The sequence below is a fragment of the Schistocerca piceifrons genome, chromosome 2 (genome assembly GCF_021461385.2).
Source record: "Schistocerca piceifrons isolate TAMUIC-IGC-003096 chromosome 2, iqSchPice1.1, whole genome shotgun sequence".
Lineage (NCBI taxonomy): Eukaryota > Metazoa > Arthropoda > Insecta > Orthoptera > Acrididae > Schistocerca > Schistocerca piceifrons.
In genome coordinates, this window is record NC_060139.1 from 485,056,145 (window position 1) to 485,077,830 (window position 21,686).

The following is a 21,686-nucleotide window of genomic DNA, read 5'->3' on the forward strand; positions in this document are numbered from 1 at the left end:
CTTCTCTGATGACTCCACCCACACCTCTCTCCACATTAAACCAAAAAACTACCAACAGTACCTGCATTTTGATGGCTGTCATCCCATCCATACAGCATAGCCACACGTGGAGATATGTTGAAGGTCTCACAAAGGCTTTTACAGTCAGGCAATAACCCTGCCTTATCATCACACAAACTCCCGTTTCTCCCACCGCACTCTGGAATAAGCTACAAAGGAGTGTCCCCCTCATCACCCAATATCACTCTGGATTACAACCGATCTATATCCTTCGTCACGGCTTTGATTATTTTCTGTGATGCCTTAAAATAAGGGACATCTTCTCCAAGATCCTTCCTGCCCCTCCTAAAGTAGTTTTCATTGGCCACACAACCTATACAGTACCATAGTTCATCACCATGCCCTTCCTACTCCAAATCCCTTGTCAGTGGGTTTGTATCTCTGTGGTAGACCAAGATACAAGATGTCTGCAATCCACAGATCTACTCCAGTCCTGTCACAGGCTTATCCTACCCCATCAGATGCTGGATCACCTGTAAAAGCAGCCATGTCATACATTAACTCTCCCACAGACACTGTATGGGTTCTTATGTTTGTGTGACTATCAACCAGTTGTCCAACAGGATGAATCTCACTGCCAAATGGTTGCCCAGAACAAAGTTAACCACCTGGTGGCTCTCACACAACTGAGCTCATCATACTCAATTTCAGTGGCTGATTCACAGTCCAAGCCATCTGGACCCTTCCCTCCACCACTAGCTTCTCTGAACTGTTAGATGGGAGTTATCTGTACAGCACATCCTCTGCTCCTATAATGATCCTGGCCTCCACATCCAATAACTCACTGTCTACATGCTCAAGATCCGATAGTTTCTTCTTTCTCTGTCCTGTCTCCCCATCCCGTTTCACATCCCCACATCACTAGAAGCATGTGCCACTCCCCACCAGCTCCATGCATTATGTGCCTGGCCTGTGTACCTGCCACCCCTACCTCCCCATATTCCTAGCCAGCAAACCAGTTACTTCCCTCCAAGCCACTAGTCACCCATCACCAATCCCTCTCCCTGCCTCCTGCCTTTCTATCCCTCTACCCGCCCTACCCAACACAATCCCCATAACAACCTAGTCTACCTGCTGAAGTGCAGCAATGATACTGTTCATCAAGCCAGCACCATTGAGAGACTGAGGCATACACATGCACTTGTGTGTGTGTGTGTGTGTGTGTGTGTGTGTGTGTGTGTTTGCATTTGCATATTTTACTATAGCTCAGAAAAGGATTACTCTGAAAGATAGAAAGTTTTCTTTCATCTGTGTGTGCCTATCGATCTCTCAGTGCTTCTGCTTTTCGATGAGTGGTGTCCTTTGAACCAATAGTTCTTATGCAAGAAATATTTATGATTGATTTTCTTTTGAAGATTTTTTTAAATTCTGCATGTAGTCAATTTCAGTTATTGATTTCTAAAACATTTTGACTACTGGAACTCTTCTTATTTTTCAGAGGTACAAGAGGGTGTGAAGATAACTTTAGAAGGAGCGCAAGCTTCTTTTATCTCTCATGACCGGTTGGTTATCTCTCTGAAAGGAGGAGAACTTTATGTTCTCACCTTATATGCTGACAGTATGAGAAGTGTTCGAAGTTTCCACTTTGATAAGGCAGCAGCTAGTGTACTGACAACTTGCGTAAGTGTTTCTGTTCACCTAGTTTTAAGAGTTCCATTGTTTCATTCTGTGTTATAAAGAAATGTGATTAGTTAATTACTACGTTCCAGATCACTTTATACTGGAAAATCTTTCTAACAACGCATAATAAAACTCAATATAACTTCTTAAAATCCAGTTTGTTAGATTTTTTTTGCTCTCTTTGAGTCACATGTTATTGGGTAAGGCATTGGACTCACATTTTGGGGGGAGTAGCATTTAAACATCCATCTCTCCATCCTGTATAGATTTTTGTTGTTTTTCCCAAATTGATGAAGGCCTTTTCTGTGTTAATTCCATACACACCTGACGAAAACTGTTCTCATACTGGGTGCCAACACACAATCTTCTTAAAGTACATAATAAATACTTCACTACATCAAGACAATAAAAGATAGCACCACTGTACAGCTGTTCTTAAGACCTACTTCCTAAATATAAGGCATTAGATAATTATCTTCTGGTGTCATTTTTTTAGCAGCGTGTTCGGAATCACTAGCTGCCGTGATAGTTTAGCGAGCTGTGAGGAACCAGAGCAAAACAGTTTTTTTATATTATAATTATTTTGCATATGATATACGAACAAAAGAACATTATACAATAAGGAGCAACCAAATGAGGCAGTGCAGGTGATAAGACTCTGGACCTAATAATCAGAAGGATAGAGTTTCCTCTATCCGGCCATTCTGACTTAGTTTTTCTGTGGTTTGCCTAAATCATTTTGGGCAAATAGCAGGATGAGACTTTCAGCAAAGCCACTTCTGAGCACCTACCATATCCTTGTGAAACCATCCTAATACACTACCAGAAAAAAATTAGTACACCTAGAAAGATGACGTTGATTGTGATCGAGTGTTGGTATATGCCATCTGGGGGATAATAGATATACTGATAACAGTTTCAGTGTCATCCACCAACAGGTAGCATAGTGGCATAGCTACCAGATTGCTATATGGAGGGAATGCTCACAGCCAGAAGGCTCAGTGTGATGCAAGCATGTGAAGCAAGAAAGCAATCATGCCATGTAGATGTGTGCAATGATGCTGGTATCAGTGGTCATGTGAACATCTTTACACCTGTAGAGCAGATTCTGGGTGTCCACACAGCACAGACGCTCACCAGGATCCTTGTATTGTAAGGGCAGCAGTAGCAGTTCGTACAGCTACCATAGCACAGATAAGAGAACTTGTGAACGCAGACATGTCACCTCGAACTGTTGCAAACCAGTTATCAGCAGTGGGACTAAGAGCATGTACACCTCTAGCCTGTCTTCCACTCATGCCACAGCATTGATATGCACAGCTTGACTGGACACACTAGTCCTGCCCTAGGCCCTACGGTCTGATGTGCTATAAGCTGCAACTCCTTTTCACTGTTGATGTTTCTGGAGGGGATGCTAACCAGTGTTAGGTACCTGCAGAATGTTATTAGACCCATTGTTTTGCTGTTTTTGCCACAGGAGGTGGACCTGTTGTTCCAAAATGATAAATTTTCACCCACACACTGCCATTGAAACTAAATGTGCTCTGCACGATGTCTCCAATTGAGCATGTGTTGGATAAGATGGGACGAGAAGTGACTCATGTGACTTGTTAACTAACAACTCTTACAGAACTAGGTGAACAGGTCAAGCAGATGTGGCATTATGTATCCTAGAACAGTATTTGCTATCTGTATGACCAACTGGATGCCAAGGTCAGTGCCTGCATTGCTGCCTGTGGATGCTACACCATGTGCTAGTGTGGATGTTTCAGTAATGGTTAATACTTGGTCTTTCAGAACTGCTTGTACTACTGATCTGTAAATTAATACTAACAAAGAGATAGAGGGGCTGGCCAGTACTTACCTCAGCCCAGTACAACCGATAGATACACAAAACAGAACAGAAAATTTACGTATCCTAGCTTTCAGAACTTTGTTCCTTCGTCAGGGAGGAGAGAGGGTAAAAAAAGGGAAGAAGGAAAAGTGGATTCAGTTACTCACAACCCAGGTTATGAAGCAACAGGGGAAAGGTAAACAGGGAGGGTAGTAAAGATGGGAGGCATGGGTGTCAGAGGGGAGCCAAAGATATTCTACTGTAAGTACTGTGCCAGCTTCAAACCCAAGAGGATGCATACAGAAGTAAAGAAGTATATAGTATAAAGATAAACACAACTGTGTAGGATGAAAAGTTGTGTGAATGGCTAAAGAGGAAAGGGAAAGAGGAGAAGACTGAAGAGTAAATGGGAACGAGGTTGGTTAACGTAGGCTCAGTCCGGGGGGATGGTGGGATGAAAGGATGTGTTGGAGTGCAAGTTCCCATCTCTGCAGTTCCGAGGGACTGGTGTTGGGTGGGAGAAGCCAAATGGCATGTACGGTATAGCTGGTTACTAGGTCCCTAGAATTATGCTGGAGGGCATGCTCTTCTACTGGGTATTGGACATCTCCTAGGCGGACAGTTCGTCTGTGCCCATTCATGCGCTCGGCCAGTTTAGTTGTCATCATACCAATGTAAAAGGCTGTGCAGTGCAGGCGTGTCAGCTGATAAATGACGTGTGTTGTTTCACATGTGGCCCTGCCTTGAATTGTGTATGTTATACCAGTAGCGGGGCTGGAGTAGGTGGTTGTGGGGGGATGTATGGGGCAGGTTTTGCAGTGGGGTTGGTTACAGGGGTAGGAACTGCTGGGTAGGGAAGGGAATATTGTAGAAACCCTACAAGGATGTTACGGAGGTTAGGGCAACTCTGGGTGGTGTGGTGAGAATATTTTCAAGGGATGATCTCATTTCAGGGCTTGCCTTGAGAAAGTCATATACCTGACGGAGTAATTTGTTGATGTATTCGAGGTCAGGGTAATATTGGGTGACAAGGGGGATGCTTCTGTGTGGTCTGGAGGTAGGAACATTGTTGTTGGATGGGGAGGAATGTATTGCTCGGGAGATCTGTTTGTGGACAAGGTTTGCAGGATAGTTGCGGGAGAGGAAAGCACTGGTCAGGTTATTGGTGTAATTGTTGAGGGATTTGTCACTGGAGCAGGTACGTTTGCCACGAATACCTAGGCTGTAGGAAAGGGAGCGTTTGATGCAGAATGGATGGCAGCTATCAAAGTGAAGGTACTGTTGTTTGTTTGTGGGTTTGATGTGGACAGAGGTGTGGATGTGAGCTTCAACAAGATGAAGGTCAACATCCAGGAAGGTGGCTTGGGTTTTGGAGAAGGACCAGGTGAAATTCAGATTCGAAAAGGAGTTGAGGTTATGGAGGAAATTAAGGAGTGTTTCTTCACCATGAGTCATCTATAAACCTATACCAGGACAGGGGAAGCAGCTGTTGGGTCTTCAGGAAAGCCTCTTCCACACTGCCCATGAAGAGGTTGGCATAGGACGGAGCCATCCTGGTTTCCGTGGCCGTTCCCCTTAATTTTTTGTAGGTCTTGCCTTCAAAAGTGATGTAATTATGGGTGAGGATGAAGTTGGCAAGTGCAATAAGGAAGATCTTCGGGTGGGCGTTGGGAGAGGTAGTATTCAAGGGCAGAGAGACCATGGGTATGTGGGATGTTTGTGTAAAGGGATGTAGCATCTATGGTGACAAGAAAGGTTTCAGGTGGGAGGGGAGTGGGAATGGATTTGAGGCGTTCTAGGAACTGATTTGTGTCTTTGACATAGGATGGGAGTCTGCGGGTGATAGGTTGGAGGTGTTGGCCTACCAGCGCTGAGATACATTCTGTTGGGGCTTTGAAGCCTGCCACAGTGGGATGGCCAGGATGGTTCACTTTGTGGATTTTGGGTAATAGGTAGAAGGTAGGGGTACGTGGCTCAGGTGGAGTGAGTAGGCATTTTATGTTGGTCTTCGTGTTATACAAATGACCATTTGTGCCAAAACAGTCTCATTTATTTGGTGTGTCTTACAATTTCTGCAGTGTTAGAAAGGCCTATTTTGTTTTATCTAGCAGTGACAAAATAGACGTAATCAAATCGAGAAACCACACCAGTCTTGGGGACTATTTGTATTAACAGCTTATGCAGTATTAGACAACGATGTTTCAATTTTTTGTGTAGCAAGGCGTTTGACGAACTTTGATGAGGTAATAGATTCTTTCACAGAAAGGAAAGAAAGCCATGTAAAGCTGTAGCAAGATTGGAGAGAAAACAATGCTAGGAGCTAAGGATTGAAGAAATGTGTGCTGTATTGCTTGTCTCTTGTCTTTACCGGTTTTATGTATCCTATATTTAATTTTACGTAACCTAAAACAGAAAGTTATTAGCTAACAGGCAATAAAGAGTGCAAATTTTCTGAAGAGTTCTTGTCCTCCTGATTACAAATAATCCCATCCAGTATTAATTGCAAGAGTTGTTGTTTTGTTGTTGCTGTTGTTGTTGCTGTTTTTTTTTTTTAATAAAGAAAGGCAGCCTGCACAAGCCATGCAGCATATCCCTCTTGACCAATCCATCGATTCAGGAACTGGTTATCGAGATACCGACAAACATTTAGTTAAATGAGGTGGAGTACCATTGTGCACAAACTATGCATTCATTGGATGGTATCTAGATGTACATTGTCAAGTAAATGAAGCACCTCAACCTCATTTCTGAGAAACTGTAGCAACATTTGCCCAGTAAGATGTTATCGTAAGAAATAGGGACCAATAAGATAATCATTAATGATTTCATCCCACATGTTGATGCTGAACAGAACACAATTAGACAGACTAAAAATGAATGCCAGGACTGTGTGTAAATCTGAGGGTAAGTAAAAACGCATGTCCGAGGGGCATTTCCATAATTGGGGGGGGGGTCTCTGCAGCGAATTCCTTTCATAACTTCTAACAAAACGTTTTCACACCCATGTTCATATGAGCACATCCTACATTTATGGATACCAGATTCTGAACACCCTGTATATTGTACCCCTTTGTCTGATGTGCTAATGTTGTTTACTGTTTTATACACCTTTTAATCGCTGGACACCTAGTACTATATTGTGCACTTTCTCGGTTTTTCCTTTTGGTTACTCCACCTGATGTTGCAATTTTGAGCTGTCATCACATGGATTGTCTTTACTAGAAAATGACGCTATATGTACCAATATAACAAAAACAGAATTTCAGAGAAGTTGGGGCACCTCTGACAGGTGGAGAAAGTTGTACCTTCCCATCAAAAACATAGGGCGAAGCTGTTTTTTCACTCCTAGTTACTTTCACACTGTAGCTGCAGAATACTGATTCCATTGCCCCAAAGTCTTGAGCAGATTCATTCAGTCTCCTGCCTCAGATAGTTAGTTTCATGTTCCATAGATATTTTGTATGATTAATTATAATGTTGTGAGATGTCTTTTTTACATTCACATTACACATTCATATGGAAATGTGGCGACATGCTGATCGTGTACAGGGTGTTCTTTTTTTATATACAGATATGAGCAGTCAAGGAGAAACTTTTTCAGTTTTATTTCAAATTTAACTTTGCTGCCTGTCAGACATATTATATCATAGGGTAGATGATCAAATATTTTGGTGGCAAAATTGTGTGTCCTTTTTTGTGTTCAAGACAACAGAAGGCTCCCTGTATCAAGTTGCAAACTTGCATTTACTTTTTTGAATACCATAAGATATCCTTAAGGAACGAAGGTGCTTTTTTTTGTGATTCTCAAAAGCAAGAAGCTATTTCTGACTTACAGAATTATTTATTATAGTCTTTTATGTGCATGATAGTCTAAATTAGTCTGAGGCTGCACATTTCTGTAGGCAATGTGAGAAGGTGGAATTCAAGTGTAGAAGCAGCAAGTGTGACCTCAATATTGATTAAACCAACCTTCATGTTTGTGAATTATGGAATGTAGTAAATAGTTTAATACAGAATTTTTAGGTGCATATGGAGTGCTGAACTTTTATTTCTTCACAGTAGTGACTTGATGTTTGCTGAATATTTTATTTCTGAACACTGTCATTCTGATTTCATTTGTAGAATTACATGTCTTATAACTACAAATCCATAAATTAGAAATGCAGACATATTCCAAGAACAGCTCACTTACACAGTTCAGACTAAGGTGACGCAATGGCCTTGGGAATGGCATCCAGGTAGAGAGAAAGTGAAGTGTCTGTGGTGCATAAATATCTTGAGGAACCCGTTTCAAAAACTGGCACTTGATACGAGGACACTAAATGCAGTTAATGTATTCTGCCATTGTTGCTTGGTGGAACAATTGCATATTTATCAATGAAAACACCGATTTGAATGTTCTACAGTATTTACATTTTTTAACGTGTTTTTGGCGTGCAAAGTTGTCTCAGATAACAACTGTAGTGCGCATCATACCTGAAAATGTATCTTCGTATGAGTGCCACCCCCCTTTCCCCACTCCCCTCCACACACACACACACACACACACACACACACACACACACACACAGAGAGAGAGAGAGAGAGAGAGAGAGAGAGAGAGAGAGAGAGAGGAGGGAATGGAATTTTTGGGATTCATGTGTAGCAGCAAAGAGAGAGTATGTTGTCAGCAACAAGGTGTTGCTGTGCTCAACAATGGATAAAAGTGTACTGCCACCGAAGAACTCTGGAGGAGAGCAGATACGGCCGTCCAGCAATCTTGAGGAACACAAAATCTTATTTGTGGCCAGTGGTTAGTAGAGGTAATTGTGCAGAACTATTTGAAACTGGGTTACCTCCGGCAGTAATGCTTACTATAATTACATTGTCAATGAGCTGTTTCACAGTTTTTGGAGAGGTGTTACATAATACAGATTTATTGAAACAATCTCACCAAATAAAATTCATCTTAAATTATGTAGTTGTGACTTAACACAAAACATTGAAACTAAATGTTGCATAAATCTATGCAATATCCATGTTGAGAAATGAGTTAAATAAACAGAAAATGGTGCAAGCTATGAAACACAAGAAATAAGCATCCAGCACCACTCGTATATTTAGAGATAACAGGGAAGTGAAAGGTAATTCCAGAGGATGGTTAAAAGTGTAGTGATATCAGTCAGCAATGATAAGCTTTCGAGGCAGTACACAATTAAAATAATTGAGACAGGAGACTGACAGCCCCAGAGGCTTAGTGCTACAGGGATTTATTTCATGTTTTGCAGACAATTAAAGAATGAAATGAAGAGATATTCAAGTCAAATAGGGGCAGAAAAGAGTTTGTTAAAGGCAGTCTCCTAATGAGGCACAAGTTAGAATGCCACATATTATGGCATCTGAATCAAGTATTCTAACAAGGGAATTGCACATACTGGTCATCATTGATTTTATCCAGATTTATAGGATATGCAGGGCTTGACCAGAAATTAAATTAACAGAAGTGTGAGCTACAGGTGGCCAAGGATTTATGTAAAATTAACGTTTTTGGCACGGGTCAGGTGAGGCATGAGCCATTTATATTAGTGCAGTTTCCACTTTGTAATCAGAGGGTCATGGTGTTGAGTCTTTATGCAGAAACTTTTTTATTTTTCTTATTTTCAACTTTTATGTTACTTTCACTGTAAATGAACCGAAATAATGCTCAGTATGTTGTGTTTATTAATATTTTTATAAAAGGCATGAAAAAGAAAGACAGAGAAAAATTTGGGATTGAAAATAACTTTCCATGAATGGATTATAGTTAATGCATACAGGACGTTGTTTTCAGTTGTTTCATTTTGACCTTCGAGCAGTCCTCGGCAGCTGCATGAGAACAATAAATTCCCGATGCAGGGAAAATCAGCCCATTAGCTGTTGGGGACAACACCAGCTATGGCTATGAAGCTCAGTTGCTTGCTAGGTCTCGATCAAATGATGTGAATTTCTCGAGAATGTTATGAAAAATATGGACTTAGCTGAAAATATAAAAGTGAAAATATGAATGTGGCTGGAACATAGGTAGAAGAAGAACAGAAGCCATATGATGATAGCATCCGCAGTGAAGTGTTGAAGCACCTATTGAAAATGATGCTGGATTATAGTTTACTGTTTTTGGTGAAAAACTACACTAACATAAACTGTTCATTCCTCAGTTGACCTGTGCCAAAAGAGCTGTTTGTTGTAAGCACTGTGCTGTCTTGAGCTCCTACTTCCATTGCTTCCATTCCTGGATTACCTGGATGAAATCAGTGATGAAGAGTAGGTGCAGCCCCTTGTAAGACAAAATAAGTGCTGGTTGGAAATAAATAAATGTTATAAGCAGTTGAAATGTAGAGAGCTAAAGTGAAAAGAAAATCTACTGTACTATCATGTTTGATGCCTGTTAACCACACTTACTATGTCCCAGTTTAACCCTGTTGTTAAACTGAGAATAGCAGCAGTTCTTTTATCTGCATGTTGGTTTAGTGCAGCATGCAGTTTAGATATTCCAGAAAATATACTTTACCATTCTTATTGCTTTTAATGAAATGCTTTCAACTCACCACAGTGAACTGTTTTGCTGTGTAGGACTCCGTATACAAACAACTGTCGTAATTTGGCTTTATTTATATGTAGACGAGAGGCCTGTCAGACTGTTAAAAGAATTCATGTCACACATTTGGTAAATGAAAATGAGAGGCAGAAACGACAGGCCAGACCGCAGGAGCAAGTTGAATAATTGTTCCAGAACTCCACTTCATTCAGTGTGATGATTGTCTTGTGTTGCATTACTTACCTAGACAAAATTTGTGGGAAAAGTTAATACATTTCTGTCTTCATGAATATTATTCTTACAAATTTTTTTCCACGATAATCTAGTTTGGTGTAAAGATGTGTGGAACTTCGTATGAGATCAGTGAAGTAAGAGGTTTTCTAAATTGGCTATTAACTTTTCAGAATGCTAGATAAAACTCGTAATTTAGGTCAGAATGTTTCCAATAAAGCACTGAAAATTGTCGAACATGGTACTGTGAGATACATTAAAAACTCTGTTAATGATAACTCAATCATATTGTCTTAGATTGATAGGAAATTTGAACAGTATGAGAGACAAAGATCATTTACAGTTGTGGAAATCCAGAAAGCGACAGATGAGACATAATGTAGAAGAGATAAGACAGGGACATATTAGAGCATCTATTGTAGTAACTTGAATGCTTATGTCCCACTGATTGGCATGGCCATATCATGGTTCAGTGGACATGTTTATAGTGCTACTGATTTGTTATCTGGTGTTTGCTGCTAGCAAGCATTCACAGAAAAATCTGAAACAGGCTTTCAAAGGTAGCATTTCCAATGTAGGCCCTGTTTTGTGATAATTAAGACGTAATAAACATTTGGCTTAACCATAATTATCAGTCACTAGCATGCAGTCACTAGCATGCAGTCAGAAAATATTAGACCCATAAAGAAGCATGATTGTATGAAGACATTACTTGCTTAAAGCTACTCATTGAAAACAAAACACAGCACTTTGTTTTGTTATAATGCGACACTCTGGCTCATCAGGCTGAACTTAGTACTTGCAAATCAGCTTCACTACACTTTTTATTCTGGTCTCATCTTTTTTTCTGTTGACTGCTTCTTTTCATAACTGAAGACATGACCATAGGGCACCAGTTGTTGAAGTGAACTACTGGCAGTTAAGGGAAATGACTGTTCCCAGCTGCTAAAAGACACTAGTGTAAAAGCTGTAATCTGACCAAATATTCATTAAAAAGTGAGGAAAATAGGAATTACTAGTGTCAGTATTGAATGCTGCATAACATCATACAATGATTGTCACGTAATTAGTGGTCTATTTAGGCTAAGAGGTTGTAACTTTTTTCGGTTAATTTGTAAATAAATTGTTGGTTTGTTTTTTATTTGGTCACTTTTGTTCTTTCAATTGGATTTTTAAATAAAATTTTGACTTTCTATATTCTAGTACTACTGATTAACAAATGTTTTATTTTAAAATCTCTCTTAGTTTTTGACAGAATTTCTATTTAATCCACTTCATTTGACCCATAGTTCTTCCTTGCCCCCTCTTTGGAAGACTAAACCATTTAATGCCCTAAAACAATAATCATATTGTGAAACCCCAGCTTTTGTGGTGTAAAAATACTTTTTTATGATGTAAAAATACTTATTATGTTGAACTGCATTAGAGCCACACAGAAGATATAATCAGCCACAAGTTCTGCTTTGTGATTGTTATACTGTTGCCTTGCAAACACCACTTTTGAGAGCAAGTGAGTGATTTTCAAGCAAAGCCATCTACAGTTGGTGTGGGATGTGAAGTAGGATACTGACTGTACTTGCCAATTGTTTCTGGCCAACAGCAGTGGTTCCAACCAAGTGAAGTGTGCACTGGTTAGCACACTGGACTCACATTTGGGAGGATGACGATTCAAACCCTTTTCCAACCATCCAGATTTAGATTTTCCATGATTTCTCCTAAATCACTCCAGGCACATGCCAAGATGGTCCCTTTTGAAAGCGCATGAAAAATTTCCATTCCCATCCTTGACACAATCCGAGCTTGTGGTTTGTATCTAAAGACTTCGATGTCGATGGGACATTAAACTCAGTCTTCCTTCCTTCCTGCAGCGGCACCCTGTGACGATCAGCGTCATATATCTCACCTCACAATTATATCTTATCTCTTTAACATGGCTTTCCATTATGTGATTTCCTTAACAGGAATATATCTGTCCGTGATAAACATTTTATTCATACATGCCAGTTTACCAACAATGGTAATTATGTGAAGCTGACTTATGTTAGGTGTAGGAGTAGTTCCCAGTTTTAGTATTTCCATACTTGACATGTTTTATCCATTGTCTTACAATACCTGCAGACACATGCTGATATTCATAGATATTTTTCAGATGGTGGTGAATATCTGCCATGGAAGCTTCTTGACTGTCTTGAATGTTAATGTGAAAAGAATCACCGTAATTTGTGAACAGTTCCATCATATCACTAATTTCCATCAGTCAGGGAAAGATATGAAGGAGGAAGGTATAAGAATTATAAACCTTTAACAAAATGTAGCTCTTGTTTGCGCCTCTCCCTCTCTTTCCAAGAGAAATGCTGATTTTAAAACATATACAGAAAATTACCCTAAATCATGATCACTCCAACCCCATTCAATTCTGGATCTCCACCTGTCATTAGTTTTACACAAGATATATTGTTTCAGTTCATGTTGGGAAGTGTGTTTCTGTGGCCAAGGTCGGTAATGTATGCATTTGTGGTGGCATTCAACAGGGAGTTACCTGGCTTAGATCCTTATGTTGTTAGAAATTTTCATTGCTAGTATGTGACCAGTGAAGAATGGAGCGGCGGTTGTGTACAGTTCCCCGTAACCTGACTGTGTGTCACTGATCTGGGTTGAATTCCAAATCTTTCTGCAGTTTCCCACATAATGAGGGCATTTGACAATGTTGATGGTCATTTATCTGTAGGATGGGAACATTCATCTTGCTGATCTGCTTGGCTACTTGGTGCAATTGAAGAGGGCTATGTGCCACAACCCCTCCTTTTTCTCTCTTTCATTGTCATCAACAACAGAAGTGCAACATTAAGTTTTATATGTTCTTACTACAATCACCTGCAGTGGATCCAAATACTTAAGACACAACAATTGCATGTCACAAAGGTAGGTATGTTGAAGGTAAGCCATTCCATTTAGCCGTTAGGTGGCTGAACAACCTGTTAGCAGTTCCCAGCAAACAGTGCCATTGTACTTTACCTTCTAACATGTCATGAATGTATGGACTCATGGGCTATATTGAACAAACTGAGTTGCAATCTCACATAACCTGGGAATAAAATGTTATTTATGATTTTTGTTACAAACTTAGTAAAATACAAGCACTTTTGGAAATGTAAACATATATGTGGACAATTTTTGTCAGTTTACAATTTGTCTCCTCTTCCATTTTGTACTCTGTGCAGCTTTATATTTTCATTTTAATGATATTTTCTCTTTTTATTTTACAGACATGTGTTTGTGAAGATAATTACTTATTCCTGGGCTCTCGCTTGGGAAATTCATTGTTACTCAGATTTACAGAAAAGGAGCAGTCAACAGTCTTTACACTTGAAGAAAAGACATTTGCTCCCAAACAAGAAGCAGCTAAGCCAGATCAAGCTGCTAAAAAGAGAAGGCTTGATACCTTAGGTAATATACTTTTTCAAGATGTTTTCTCCCTATTTTCAAGTAGTAATTTTTCTGAATAGGCATCTTGGGTTATAACATAACATATGATTGAAGTCAGATGTGTTGGCAGATAACTATTATACAGTGAGTCTGCTGGTATGCATAGGGTCTAATGTGGTAAGGAAAGGGAAAACTTCCACAGCCTAAAACTGTATGACAGTGTTGTAATAGCCAAAATGCAGTTATTTTTTGACCAATTTTAGGTCAAACCATTTTGTCAATTTTAGTTTCATCCCTGAAATTTGGTCCTACAAGACTGCAAAATAACCATCTACAGCTGCCTTTACTACTTGGTGGACTCAAAATTATTCCATCCACAAACTTAACTAAATATGAGAATAAGTGGAAGACCAGGGGAGGAGAGTTCATAGGAGAAAGGGTGAATAAGTGTCGTTCTTCAAATTCTTCAGTTTTCACATTGCCATAACATGTTTTTTTTCATCTAGTCACTCCTGAAAATTTCTGTTATACGGGGTATTTAAAAGTATTGTTTTGCCCTTTGCAAGGTAAGACATAAATAAAATCATTTTTGTGTTCCACAGAGTACTGGTATGTCTTACTTGCTTTTTGTGCAGAGTCACTCTCCTCTACCTTATGTTACATTTCTGGCATGAAGTGGGAGACCCATGACTCACTTATATTGTAAGAAATCACTATAATTCTCCTTAAGTTGGTTCAAATTTTGATGATACATTAATTTTTTCATTTACTGATGGTCAGCGTTTGACAAATGTTAGGGTGCATTGTGCACACAACTGTCTTGTAATTAACTTTTTACATAAATTTACAGTACTTTAAGATAATTTCCAGAACATCAGGAAGGTGTTTCCTATTTAATAAATATATGGTACTCTTTCTTCTGATATATGTGTCACCAGTTTCATAAACTTTGAATCAAGAATTTCCTAGACCATGTTCTGCACTTCTTCATCTGTGAGTGCAATTTTGAGATGTCTTTTAGAGGGATCATTTTCAGTTGCAGGGCAGCACATAGTTCCTAGCTTTAGGAAATGAAGGAGCAGTCTCTTGTAAATGCTCATCACCTTTAGATGAATTTTTGTTATTGGTAGACCATTCAGAACCAAGAATTTTATGATTGTGTGCAGTTTTAGCTTCTCTCTTTGGAGCTGTACATTATACAACTACCTTTAAAAGTTATAGAAACAAAATCTAATTTTTACCAACAAAAGAGAAACAAAATAATTAATACCATTGTCATTTCTTCATGCCAATCTGATAACTTAGCAGCTTTCTCTTATATTTACAAATTGCTCAAATTTGGTATCTTGTGCATAAGAGCACAGCATAGATTATTACAAACATTTTTTACTGAACAGTTCCATACAAACCCAGCAGGAAAACCTAACTGTTTTTCCCCATGTTTAAAGATTTATTAGTCCTTGAAAGTCAGTAGTACAGTAGTAACATTTACAAATTTCAAAAAACAGAGACTTCCTAATTTAAAGTAGTATGTAATACTTTGATCCTGAATACAATATTAACTTTCATAAAGTGATTTCTTTATAACACTGTTTTCGTAGAAGGAAAAATTGATCAAATGGACATTCACGGAATTTTCCACTAATCAGATGTTTCTTTTGCATGGAAGTGTTTAATAATGAAGCACACTGTGTGACATAAAAGTTTACTGAGTATCATACCATGTAATTTGGTTTCTCCAGTATACTTTTTTACATTATGATGTGGTACAAAACTTGTGTGTCAGCTGACTCTGGCCGTGGATGCCCACATAATTAATATGAGCATACTGTTTGTTTGTGTATAATAATCATATTTGGGAATGTTGTAGGAAACAGTTTCATGAATTGCCTAATTTACCCGATGGGACTTTGCATTCACCACTTTGGTTGCTTCTTTTTCAGTCAGCTTCTTGCCTCTTCGTTAGTACACTGCACATTGTGTTTGTTTCCTCTGTGTTTCTGTCTTGATTTTTTAAAAAATTGGTTTCCAGTTGATAGTCTGAAGTGTTCTGGAGTACCAGATACAGATATCTTCTCAGCAAAATTTCTACAGATGAAACTTCTGGCAGATTAAAACTGTGTGCGGGACTAAGACTCAAGCTCGGGACCTTTGCCTTTTGTGGGAAAGTGCTGTACCAACTAAGCTACCCAGACACAACTCATGACCTGTCCTCACAACTTTACTTCTACCAGTACCTCATCTCCTCCTTCCAAACTTCACAGAAGCTCTCTTGCAGACCTTGCAAGACTAGCACTTCTGGTAGAATGGATATAGTGGAGACATAGCTTAGCTACAGTCTGGGGGATGTTTCCAGAATGAAATTTTCTCTCTGAGGTGGAGTGTGCACTAATATGAAACTTCCTGGCAGTACAAAACAGTGTGCGGGACCGTGACTCGAACTTTGGACCTTCGCCTTTTGCAGCAAGTGCTCTAGCAACTGAGCTACTCAAGCACGACTCATGACATGTCCTCACAGCTTTACTTTTGCCAGTATCTTGTTTCCTACCTTTCAAACTCTCCTGCGGTCCTTGCAAGACTTGCATGTCTACAGGTGGTTTACATGAACTGGGAAATTGTTAGGTGTTTTCCTTTGAATTTGTCCTACAGTGTCCAAGGGTTTACTGTCAAACTCAGAATTATGTGGAAAGCCTACTTCCTCCATCACTTCACAGTTTGATGATTCTCAGACACTCAGTCCGCTGGTCAGACAAGTCAACACTCAACTAATTTTGCTTATAATCCACCAAACTGATTGGTTTTGACTTCTCCCTGTTTTTCTGTCAGTAGAGGTGCCCATTTTTGCAGTTTGCCTTGTACTTACATTTTGCTATTCCTCCCAACACAGTGCTAAAATATTTCTTTTACAATGACAGATTTGCTCATGTCTCTGAAGTTCTGTATCTTTTATCCCACTGTAGATTTTCTTGTATATTCCTCAAAAGCAATGTCTTCATGATAGTCACTGTGTCAGACCTCTCATCTGCATAAACAGAGAAATCCAAGATACAACCTCATCTGAATTTATATTTACTGCCCAGATAATCATGAAGAATATGGGTGTGGCATACAGTCAGTGGACCATCAGCCTTTCTCAGAGTCAAAATGTGGAGTTCTCACCCTTATCCTTGTCCGTGGTCTTCCACACTCTTCAGTCATAATATACAGTGGAATAAAGCTGCTTGTTGCTGAATTGTGTGGACATCCACATTCTTCTTCTAATTATGCAACAAATAATCATGTTACAAAATAACATCACTTTGGAATTACATACTGAAAGCCCTTTCAGTAAAATGTCAGATATTTAATTCCAAAGTCTCTTTATGTGAATTCTCTATAGTTTCTTTCAGAACATAGTTTGTATTTTCCTCAGAATCATTTACAACAGTATCTTCCAAAAATTAAGTGACACTGTTTCCAAAGTCATCAAGTAACTTGTGAACAATTTCATCAGTGGTCAGACTATGCTATTTCATGTTGATGCAACTAATGGATGCATGGCACAAACATATCATTGTTGTCTTAGCAGCAAATGTAGCATTAATTTGCATGAGTGTGTGTGACTTTTATGTTTGCATGATTAATAATATTTACTGTCCTTATTTATAAATGATAACTTCTGTCAGCTGACTACTCAAAGGCTGTATCCATGATTAACTGTGGGATCTGGGCCATTAATTAATTATGGAAAGTTATGTAAGTCGTGATAGACTAAATTGTTTTCTGCAATAATGAGTTGGAAATCAAGACTGTTATAACTTTCTGGTGGATTAAAACTGTGTGCTGAATGGGACTCGAACCTGAGACCTTTGCCTTTTGCAGGCAGATGCTCTACTGAGCTATCCATGCACAACTTGCAACCCGCTCTCGTTGACTCATTTTTGTCAGTACCTCAAACCCTCTGCAGAGTGAAAGTACATTGCAGAAAGAATATTATAAGTTCAGGAATTCATGTCATTTTTATAGTCATGATCTAGCTACCAAAGTGTAAAATGTTAGACTTCAATTAGAGACTCTTGAAGAGATGTCAAACTTTGCTCTTTCGCTGTAGTTGAATAGATAAAGATGGATAATACAAGAAATGCTGCATGAGGCAAAACAGTTTTCTATTAAAAGGAAGAGCTGCTGACAGGCAAAAACATAAACACAAGACCAGAAAAGACTCATGAAAATGTATGTTCGGAACAAATCTCTCTAGATATGAAACATAAACAATGTGGAAGACCAAAATTAAATGTTTTAGTTACTTTGTAATCTGATGAAAATCAGATGACTTGATCAACTGGGGAGTTAAGATGGTCTGCAACAAATCAACAAGGAAAGGAATGTAATGAACTGAAGATATATGAGGGTAACCCAGGAAGTAACGGCCTGTTGTGCATTTGCATTGTGCTGTTGGTTTCAGCTAAAGGGATTGTATGGTGACACAGGTATGAACAATAGAAATCTGAGGAATGGTGTGAATGTTCAACAGTGGAAGACATGAAGAATCAAGTGAAAAATTAAATCATGCAAGACACTTATTCAAGGATCTCAAAGAATTCCTGGTGGGAGACATTTTGAAAGAAATGTCAAGGTGAAGAATGAAGTGTACAACTTGCTTAATTAAATTTTCACAGCCGACAATGACAGGAAGTGTGAAGCTCATGGATGGGTATGACAAAAGTGGAAATAATGAATGAATATTAAGAGAAATAAAATAAACATCAAATTTTGTAAGTGATATATTTTTTGTTAATAAAATAAGTTTTTTTGAATTTATTAAAGCCAGTCAGTCATTTCTTTGAAGCATACCCTTGTGAAGTGGTTTGGTACATATGAGGGCTATCCACAAAGTACATTACATTTTGGAATTAAAAATAAATGAAGTATTGGAAATTTTTTTATTATATACAGATGAAAGCCACACTTAAATACTACTATTCTTCATAGTTGCCATTTAAATTAAGGCACTTATCGTAGCGATGGACGAGCTTGGAAATTCCTTAGTCGTAAAATTCGGCCGCCTGCACCTTCAACCACGTGGTGACAGTCTTTTGCGATAGAAAAGGTGTGATTTTTGTGGATTTCCTGGAAAGAGGCACAACAATAAACTCTCAAAGGTATTGCCAAACTCTGCACAACCTCAGAAGAGCAATACAAAACAAGCGCAGGGGAAAGTTGGGCTCAAAGATCTTGCTGTTCACAACGCCCGGGCCCACACGGCAAATGCCACTCGTCAAGTTCTCGAATCTTTTAAGTGGGAGTTGTTTCCTCATCCGCCCTACAGTCCCGACCTGGCACCGAGCGACTTCCACTTATTCCCAGCAACGAAGGAGTGGTTGGCTATGCAGCGTTTTGATGACGACGCACAGCTTCAAGAAGAGGTAACAACGTGGTTGAAGGCGCAGGCGGCCGAATTTTATGACAAAGGAATTTCCAAGCTCGTCCATCGCTACGATAAGTGCCTTAATTTAAATGGCAACTATGTAGAAAAGTAGTATTTAAGTGTGTCTTTCATCTGTATATAATAAAAAATTTTCCAATACTTTATTTATTTTTAATTCCAAAACGTAATGTACTTTGTGGATAGCCCTCGTATTACAACATGAGTTATTTCAGGAAACTGTAATGAAAGGGAATGTGGAAGGATAGATATGAATATATAAGGCAGATTGTTGACGAGGCAGGATTCAGCAGTTAGTAGAAATGAAGAGGGTATGTTGCAGCTGACAGGAAAATAGAACTGCATCAAACCAACCATAGGGGTGATAACCAAACAACAGTGTAAAGTGTGCAGTGGCTACCAGACAGGAAAGGAAGAAATGATCCATTATATAGCTTAGTGTAGAAAAGAGGACAAGATGGGAGCATAAATAGGATAACACATTGGATGGTTAAATGAAGATGGACAGCCAAGGTGGGAAGGACACATGGAGGATTGGAAAGGTAGAAAACATGAGACGTAACACTATCACAAGAAAAAAATATTTTGAGGAGGCAGAGCAAGAAGAAGAATACAAAGAGGTAGATGGAACAATGGAAACAATTAATTTTTGGCAAAATAAAAATTAGATAAAAAGATAGATAAAAAATTTACTCACCAAGCAGCAGCAGCAGAACACACACATAAGAGAGAAATTTAATTAGGCTCCTTCTTCAGACAGAGGGGTCGAAGGGGAAGGAAGAGGGATGAAGGAAAAGGACTGTAGAGGTCTGGGAAAACGGGTATATTTCGGGAAAGTCACCCAGAACCACGGGTCAGGGGAGACTTACCAGATGGGGTGAGGAGGAAAGAGGTGGATGTGATTGACAAAGTAAGACTTTCACCGGAAATTTGAAAAGTTACTTAATTGTATTAAAAATGAGCAACTGGGTAACGGAAAAGCTAAATTACATTTTTTAAAAAATGTCAAAAAGGTAATGGAAAAGTTAAGTTGTGAAGGGGATATAGCTACGATGTATTGAAGAAGTGTAACTGGTGTTTATTTTCATGCCAAAAATTACATGGGTGGTTAAAGCACCTTTGCAAGATCCAAATACTGAGATAGAGTACTTATCTTTCTGACAGTACCCATGCATTGCAGTGGAGGGTTTATATGTGATTGTGCATGCAGCATTCTTTTCCTTAACTTTTTCCACATGTGCATCTCACAAGCCACTGACATACGTATTTCTTTCTACTGAGCATCTAGAAAGAAACCACCTGGGAAAAAAAGAAGAAATGTTTTAAGAAAGAAGAAAATAAAGGACATAAGTAATTCTTGTTTTTCATACAATATAACTTCCATATACCAATCCAAATTGGGAAAGGATCAGGATGCCCCTAACCATTACTGCAGATATTGTCGGTAGCTAAATTTCAGCTATGTGTGCTTTTGTTGTGGCTGTGCACGCTCTGAAAATAGACTCATTAGGTCAGTTTTATAAGTATTGATCAGAGAGGCAAGGCAATAAAGCCTGGAAAAGCTGTAACAATCACTTCTACGGAAATGAAATTTACTCTCAGAGTGACTTTTATTGTGTAAGCCTGAAATGTGAAACTTAATTTGAAGGCAACATGAAAGTGAAGAGAGAAAAAGTGTGTCTACCTGTATATGCTTCCGTGCAAGCCCTGATTTCTTGTATCTTATCTTCATGGTCCATATACGAAATGTTCGTTGGTAGATGTAGAATTGTTCAGTAGCCTGTCACAAATGTCAGTTCTGTAAACTATCTCAATAATGTTTTGCAAAAAGAACTGTCATCTTTCTTCCCATTGATTGAATCTAATGGTACCAAATCTAACAGCACCTCTTGGAATTGCCTTATGTCTTCCTTTAATCCGTCCTGGTGCAGAAAACAAATTCTCAAGCAGTACTCAAGAATGAGTCACACAAGTGATCTGTACAATATCTCCTTTATTGTTGAACTTCGCTTTCTTACAGTTCTCCCAGTAAACCAAAATTGAACATTGGCTTTCCCTCCAAACAACCTTTAGTGCTTGTGCAGGTTCAAGAGAACTTGTGGTGGAATTACCTTCACCATATACATTGTATGATATTTCCACTTCAGTACTTCCATTCTTATATTATTATATTATTGATATCTTTATGCTTCGCTACATATTTTCAAAGATTGTTACGACTTTTCTTTTTTAATTTGTCCTCTCTCTCTGTCTTGTCTCCTGTGTTTGTCATTTTGGTTTTCAGGGTTTCAGCTTTGTCATTTCTGATATTTTATCATGCCCTTAATGTCACCTAACACTGTGCTTTATTACTTTTCTTTGCTGCTCTTCCAGTATGTTACAACAGCTCAGATCTCATTAATCACTATTTATCCATGATTTATTTAAGCCAGTTTTTAACTTTGTGGACAGCAACAACAGGCATCTGTCTTTTTTTTCTGAGCATTTGTGTGCAGTAAAGAAAATTTGCAGCAGGCGTAGGATGTTTCATTTTTAAT

General features: G+C 38.8%; 1 protein-coding gene across 6 annotated transcripts in view; it reads left to right on the forward strand.

Moving 5' to 3' along the window:
* LOC124777949 (cleavage and polyadenylation specificity factor subunit 1) overlaps window positions 1–21,686 on the forward strand; it is a 299,452-nt gene that overhangs the window by 64,272 nt on the left and 213,494 nt on the right. For all 6 annotated transcript variants that reach the window (XM_047253499.1, XM_047253500.1, XM_047253504.1 and 3 more), the window contains 2 exons: window positions 1,499–1,680; window positions 13,565–13,745. In XM_047253499.1, the coding sequence (XP_047109455.1) occupies window positions 1,499–1,680; window positions 13,565–13,745 (363 nt within the window). The remainder of the gene's footprint in view (window positions 1–1,498; window positions 1,681–13,564; window positions 13,746–21,686) is intronic.